Source organism: Heliconius melpomene, chromosome 19 (genome assembly GCF_056956725.1).
Source record: "Heliconius melpomene rosina isolate 202511_hmr_F chromosome 19, ASM5695672v1, whole genome shotgun sequence".
NCBI classification, from domain to species: Eukaryota; Metazoa; Arthropoda; class Insecta; order Lepidoptera; family Nymphalidae; genus Heliconius; species Heliconius melpomene.
The window spans coordinates 1,021,186-1,028,764 of record NC_140407.1 but is presented as its reverse complement, the minus strand read 5'-3'; the positions used below and the strand labels follow the sequence as shown (position 1 = coordinate 1,028,764).

The following is a 7,579-nucleotide window of genomic DNA, read 5'->3' as shown; positions in this document are numbered from 1 at the left end:
ATGATGGATCATCTAAAAGAAAAAGGAACGATAAAGGATATTTAAGGTTTCTGTCAGGAACTATGTAAAAATTATAAACCGATAATATATAAGTGTCTCTTTCGATTTACAGTAAGTGCTTAACTAGCACACGCAAGGTATATTTTTGATTTACCTACACCAGAAAATTTACGCAATATATGAACCAATGACCGAGAATGTTAAAGACCTCGCAAAGTGACATTGGTTGAGAAGGAAGGCAGACCCTATTCTAGCATGAAAAAGATCCAGTTTAAGCCTTATAGTAAATGCTGTCATTGCAACATATTTTTGTGTTTCAATGCTAAAAGAACTGTTTCCTTGAATATCGTTAAGCTGGCCTTGATTTTTGTAGGAAGAAGAATGATACCTACATTTTTAAACATTCATTTACCTACTCTGGAAAGAGCGCAGCGTTAGGTTCCGCCAGCCGATATCGTAATATTCATCGTCATCCTAAATCCAGTCTGCTAATAGTACTCGAGTAATTGCTATTTTAATACTGATAAATTGTTGGAAAGAGACAATAATACAAATGATTCATTGATAATAATATGTTAATCTACTGATAGTACCCACCTTATATTACGGGAACGTAAAAAGTACATAATATATCTATCTACTTAATATTATAAAGCTGAGGACTTTGTTTAGTTGAGCTTGCTAATTTCAGGAACTGGATATCGACATGAAAAAATCTTTTTGCATTCTTAGAGAGCATCACAACCATGAGCGTAGGAATAGGCTGCCCCAGAATAGCCGTATAAATAGTATGACAAGTGTCCGAAAAATTTTATTTCGTATGTTCTTCTTCAAAGCATATGTTACGGCATTATACTTCTACTTAGCATTCATTTTGTCCTTCATTTTACGCATATTTTAATAAAATTGAAATGGGATTGGAATTTCAATATTATGTTAAGTCTGAAATATTGTCTGAACGTTTCTCTAAATTAGAGTCGAACCTGCAACAGTCCTTGTGGTCAAAACCGTCCCTGGTATTGGATACGCCGCTGGTATAAAACTTCCCTGACCATCCAATGCAAAAATATTTTTTCAATACTAACCAGTAGTTCCTGAGATTAGCGCATTCAATCAATCAAACTCAGGAAGAGCTATAATATTAGTTTAAAATGAAAATTGTCTTCTACATTGAGGAAACCAACAACTTATATTAGTTCATTATTGTTATACGAAAAGTCATAGATAACGTTATCAATAATTATTGATGAAATTACTCTCTTATCAGTTAGTGCTGCGCGATGGCGGCCACACGTCGCTCTTATATTTTCGGTGCTTTCGTATCCAGTGTACTTTCTGTTATCTTTATAATAGTTGCTATTTCTAGTGATAGTTGGGTTAGTATAACTTGTTAATTTTTCAGTGTTCAAGAAATTTATTTTTCTATATACACTTACTTTAAGATGTGCCGTCCCACCACCGTTTTTTCGCTTTCTTTCTTAGTATAACTGCCTTCCGATTCAGTGGTGGATCCTGTAGGACTGACAATGCTGACATTACGATTTATAAGTGCGTAATTGAAAAAAAAAATATTTTGATATGACAAAACGTATACATGATTTTCATATATGAAAAATAAGCCTAGTAATTAATAAAAAAGTAATTTTATTAACTGTTTTTAATAATAAGTACAAAATAATAATAATAAGTCTGGAAAAAAATTATAACAAAATTTTAAAGAACATTATCAGGTTAATTATTATAGAATAGCCAAAGTCATTAAAAACTATCAAACAATCAATATAACAGTAAAAAATATTTAACTGTAAAACGACATTATAATAGTAATAGGTATGATATTACCAGTCGTGGCACAGGTGCACTGAGTGTCACTGTAAACCGACTGGTTGTGGGTTCAATCCCCACTCGAAGAGATTAAATATTTATTTAAATTTATATTTCCATTTCTTCGCTCTGGTGTCGAGGCTGCGCTAAGGGAAGTTAGACATAGTGCATTAAAAACTTTTTTCGAATTCCCACAGTAAAATCTGACAAAGCTGCGGGCCACAACTAGTGTTAAAAAAATCAGGATTAATATCTGTTTACACGCAATATTTGCCAGCTTAGGTTAGATGAGATTTGTTTTATTGCCATTTTGTGTGTTGGACCGCGTTATACACAAAAGGTAATATTCTTTTGTAGTTCTATCTACGAGTATTTCCGGAAATGGAAAATCATATGATATAGAAATTGAAAGGGATCCTTTTGATATGAATTGATTTGCTATTGGGTGTGAGATTTCACACTTTGGAAAACTTTATTGTAGCAATGTTGGAGTTCTTATAGATATTAGTTTATTATTAGCATGCTTGTATATATTATATTATATTAAATATAAAAAATATAACTTTATATTATATAGTTACAAAGCTAACACGTACATCAATGCAATTACACATATTACATGCGATAAATTCTTTTTATTGGATATAAGAATTAAATTAAAGCCGTCATCGAGAGATAAGGATTAGGGGAATTTTAGTATTATACAAATAAGTACTAAACACTAATATCATGTTATTGTTAAGACCAAGGCAGTAAATTCGATTATTTAGTATACAAATAGCAACTGCACACGTTCGTAACTAAAATTAATAGTAATTAAATTCTAGCTAGCTATCGTTAAAATGTCAAATGATATGTTCATGTTTATGCCGAAATTTATACCGATGTTTCTTTAACGGGGTAGCAGGAGAAAACGGAACGCCAGACACTAGTCTCCACGACCTTTTATGTCTTATTCACTGTCATGAACCTCTTTTTACATGACCTTCCTCCAATCTCATCAATACTGTGTTCTCGAAAATCCACCGAGGTTTCCCTATGCCTCCTATGTAGTTAGTTCCATCTGCGCAGTAAAACAATGTAAAGCTAAAAAAAAATACTTTCCAGGTAGTGTCTACAGTGGACACTAACGGACCTCAGAAAAGCAACGTGCAATACGGTTTATTTGGAGGAGAATTTGCTCAATACATCTTCACTACACCGTCTTACAGTTCTTTATATGGTAAGTACCTTATGCAACTTGATGCCATTGTAGCTCAAGATGCGACTGTGGTTCTGGGTTCTGTTGAACCCAGTGCTTTCACAATTTGCCTGAAAGTGGACAATATAAGGGTCTTAATGAAACAAGTGTGAACAAAAATAAAACAAGTGTGGAGTAAAACTTAAAACTAAAGAAACTCAACTAAATATATTTAATTTTTAGTTGGGTTCCGCCAGCGAAAAATGTCCCAATGCTGAAATAAATAAGTGGTTATCATCCACATTCACTCAGATTTAGATTTCGGACGAGATAAGTAGGTACTTGTGAACGTCTACATAGCTCGCCCTGTCTGTTTACAAAATTAATAATTATGCTAATTTGTCATATTATCTGATCTGGCTGATTGAATTAATGATGATTGTCGAGTACCAGAATAATTATTGTAGGTCTAATTAATATATAACATTCTCCAACCCCCCCCCCCACTCCACAATTTCTACGCCCATCATGAGAGTGACGGAACTCTACACTCTACAACGCACTTTGTCTTACTTGAATAAAAATATTCCCATTTAGGCATCGAACCCACAACCATCATTTTTACAGTGAGACGCTATCCCACTGCGCTACGATGGCCTCGATATATATAAATATATAATACAATATGACACAGGCGATGATTAAATTATAACTAAATATTTCGGGTCTATTCTGACCTGTCTGTCGGTGACTGACCGAGTTAGAACTTTGAACAAGATTTTGATGTCACATTTGGTTTTGATAAGGGATTGAGAGGTTCCTTCATAATTATATTATGATTTATTATATGTATGTTCGTAAATAGATTATATGGATTATAGATTTAAATTACATAGAGGAATAGGGGTTAAGTGATTAAGATGATTAACACTTAACTCCTAATTCCCCATGTTTTTTCCCCCAATTTTCCCAGTGACTTTTCTCGTATGGGTAGGGCAGGTAATGAAGCTAGTGTCAAGATACTGTTCTTTTGAAAAAAAAACAAAACTTAAAAAGATAGTAGACACAATGAAAAAGAAAAAGATTTTAAATTCTTTTGAAAAAGAAAAAGATTTTAGAAATATACTTTTTAGGTTCACGTCTTTTTCCGCAGAGTGGGCAAAAGGGACCTAGTGTTAAGATCTCATCCTTTTCCCGCTTTCCGTGTTATTTTTGAGACATTGGTGGGTTACGATACCAGAACGACGGAACGAAAATATTTTATTATATACATTATTATAATATTTCATTTCACAAGTTGGAAATCGAATCCAAAGCCATCGCGCTTACAGTTCGGTTTGCGTCTCCTCGATTGCGCTACGACGGTCTTTAATATTTTTTGTTTTAGTGACATGTATTGCGGAACTAAACGCGTGCGCTGTCAGCTGCAAGACGGAGGCTCAAGCTAGAGAACAAGAGGTTAGTAGAGTGTTGAAGTTGTCTTATTAGAGTGTGTCCAACTTAAACATTTAAGCTGTAAAATTATACTAGTCAAAATACAAAGAAACTTTATATCAATCTAATACAATGAATACTTTTTAATACTGATTTGACTAATGACTAATTTGAGGCCAATCGTGTGTCACAAAATGTGACTGTAAACATGACTGGTTGTGGCTTTGATTCCCACTCGAGGTTTTTTTTTCTCAAGGAATTCATTTTTTCGCTCTGGTGTCGAGGCTAAGCGCGGCATTGAGTTCCGATTTACTCCTCCTATTATATTTTTTTGATAGCATTTGACAAGAGACAAAGTTATTTACTAAAAAGACTAAGTACTTTAATGTTTCAAAATATTATTTTTGCATTTAGAATAAAAAAAATCGCACCCATCCAAATTTAGCCATAACCTATAGTGTTTCCTCTCTAATCCGCAATAGTTGTTTTCAGGTGCGAGCCCTAGCAGTAGGCCACCGCCCTAACACTGGCTGTGTGTCAGTCACTACTGTGACCACATTGAATCCTTGTAAGATATTTTATTTTCCTAATAATTTATAGATCTAATTTTTTATAGAGGCCTTATAGAGAGGAGTGATAATAAATAGTGTTTATAAACAGCAACAAAAGACAAAGCAAGGCGTTCAGTTCCGCCATTAAATACGCAATGCTTCAAAAGTTGCGCAGTAAATTGGAAATGATAACAGGGTTTTAATAGTACACGCTGTATCCCGCACACAGCAGAGTAGGCAGAGGTAACCTAGTGTGAAGACACTCTGTTCCCCACTTTCTGATGAAGTCTGGGGACATTGCGTGTTGAGTGGCAAAATTCAACTCCGCGCTTTTGCTTTGATACCAGAGCGAAGAAATGGAAATATAACTTGAAATAAATATTTAATCTCCTCGACTGGGGATCGAACCCACTACCAGATGGTTTTACAGTCACACTTTGTGCCCCTGCGCCATGACTGGCTAGTATAATAATATTTTTTTATTTGAGTTAATATGATTTTATACTATTTTTTTTTCAGTACCAGAGCCGCCAGTTATATCTTTTGGCGTCTACGTGGCAACTCTGGCTATCAGCTTCATATATTTAGTAGCGGCTATCGCAACTGCTGTATTAGCGATAGTAAATGCTACGACAAATCCTACGGAACCCGTTTTTGGATTACCAGGTATTATGTTAAAATTTTTAAAAATCTAATTGTCAGTATAAAAAATTGCTTCACGCTCTTTCCCGCATATAGCTGGACAGGCTGGGGCAACACAGTGTTAGGACACATTTTCGAGACATGTCAATGTCAATGCAACATAAAATATTATATAATGATTTTCATGTTCAAAATTATTTTCTTATATTTTTACTTTAATATTTTGGTATAAAATATGAATTACCGTACAAGAACACTTTATTTATAGCCAGGTTAATTTATTTATAGCCTTGTTACCCCATATTTTATCCTCTACAGTGTTGTAAGTCATTTTTTGTTTACGTAGCCTTATATACTTTTTGTATAGCAGTGTAGGCAGAGGGAACCTAGTGTTAAGACACTCTTTAGTTCCCGCTAAATTTTCGAGATCGTGTTGAGTTGCGAAACTTAACGCCGCGATTTTTCTTGTTACCTGAAGGAGGAAATAAATTAAATTTAAATAAGTTATTCTCCTAGTGGGGATCAAACCCATAATCGTAGCGTTTACATTTACACGCGGTGCCACTGCACGACAATGACCTCACTCTATTTTATTTATACAAACTCAAAGAGAACGGTATGTAAAATATTTTTAGCAAAAATTATTTTGTCAGTTATTCGGTGAATGATCGATTAAAAAATTAATAATCAGGGCATAAAATATGCATACAAATCAACTGAGGCTACCGTGGCGCAGTTGAACATCGTCCCATTCGATAATGAAAATAGACACTAGATTCCGTCTGTCTATCCTGGTGTGTGGCAACGTGAAGTTACTGAGAGAATACAAATAATAATAAATTTATATAGAATTCGGCACAAAATGGGGAACAGTGTCTTTATGGGAACGCAATGTTTTAACACTAGATTCTGAGGTTCCTGTTGCTTAGCCTGCTATGTGCATGATAAAGCGTCATTTTGCCGGTATGTAGTGTTTAGCACAATTGATATTAATCAATAATCATTGTGGAAATGAAAATAATTACAAGTTAATTGATTATTCCCATTTGAGAATCGAACCTACAACCATCGCCGGAATAGAAAGCTTTTTTCTTTTCAATGTTTTTAATAATATTTCTATATTTCAGGTTGCTTCTGGTCGAATGTTATAGCAACAGTCATAGGCCTCGTACTCATGTTATTATTCGGCATATACTGGGCAACGTCAGGATTGAAGGAGCATTTGGCCTTCTCTCTTATAGCTTTGGATAACTACGTCACAGAGTCTTCACTGGGATTTTCCTATTGGTAATTTTAATATAATTGTATAACATGTAAATTATTATAAATTTGCATTTAGAAATTACAATTAGAGTTTAATTTGCGCAGCATCTATAGCTATTTTCAAGGTTCGCAGCTGTGACTCATCGGTCGTGCTGTAAGGAGATAAGGATATTACAAAATATTTTCTTTCCCAGGTTGCTAATAGTATCGATATTTTGTTCACTAACTAATATCGGGCTTATTGAGCTAAGGCGGTACTTACTAGAGAGGGACCCCCCACCGCCCACCATTAAAGTGGAGAACCATTCGGATGGCACAATATTCCTTTATTAATAATTGAATAATATGTTATAATCGAAATAGTTTTAAGTATTGTTATTTTTATTAAAATAAAATTATTATTTATATATTCTTTTCTTTTTTGCAAAGTGGGGGGACTCAGGCTGTGTGTACGATTTAAATTCGAGGAAATGAAATATTTAATATTTATTGCGATACCTTCAGAATCCAGCGGAAAGTGGAAAACAGAAGTGTCTTACTGACAGAGAAGTGTCTTACCACTAGGTTTTTAGATTTCCCCAGCCCACCCTGCTACGAGCAGGGCACAGCGTAAAGCTGAAAAAATGTTATTGAAACTTTTATTTACTAATTATAGTAATAAATTAAATAAAACAGAATTGGTTTT

The 7,579-nt window shown here is 34.2% G+C and overlaps 1 protein-coding gene across 1 annotated transcript; it reads left to right on the top strand.

Moving 5' to 3' along the window:
• Positions 1-1,228: 1,228 nt before the first annotated feature.
• On the top strand, positions 1,229-7,299 carry LOC146528222 (uncharacterized). Its single transcript, XM_085203616.1, has 7 exons — positions 1,229-1,376; positions 2,932-3,046; positions 4,392-4,462; positions 4,931-5,006; positions 5,509-5,655; positions 6,759-6,918; positions 7,089-7,299. The coding sequence occupies exons 1-7, from the start codon at positions 1,281-1,283 to the stop codon at positions 7,225-7,227; spliced, it is 804 nt and encodes a 267-aa protein (XP_085059742.1). The 5' UTR covers positions 1,229-1,280; the 3' UTR covers positions 7,228-7,299.
• The last annotated feature ends 280 nt before the right edge of the window (positions 7,300-7,579 follow it).

Bases quoted from the DNA above. Each gene is read 5' to 3' on its own strand.
- LOC146528222 (XM_085203616.1), top strand. From the start codon at position 1,281: ATGGCGGCCACACGTCGCTCTTATATTTTCGGTGCTTTCGTATCCAGT. The intron at 4,463-4,930 runs GTTAGTAGAGTG...AGTTGTTTTCAG, and splicing joins CTCAAGCTAGAGAACAAGAG to GTGCGAGCCCTAGCAGTAGG. The intron at 6,919-7,088 runs GTAATTTTAATA...TTTCTTTCCCAG, and splicing joins TCACTGGGATTTTCCTATTG to GTTGCTAATAGTATCGATAT.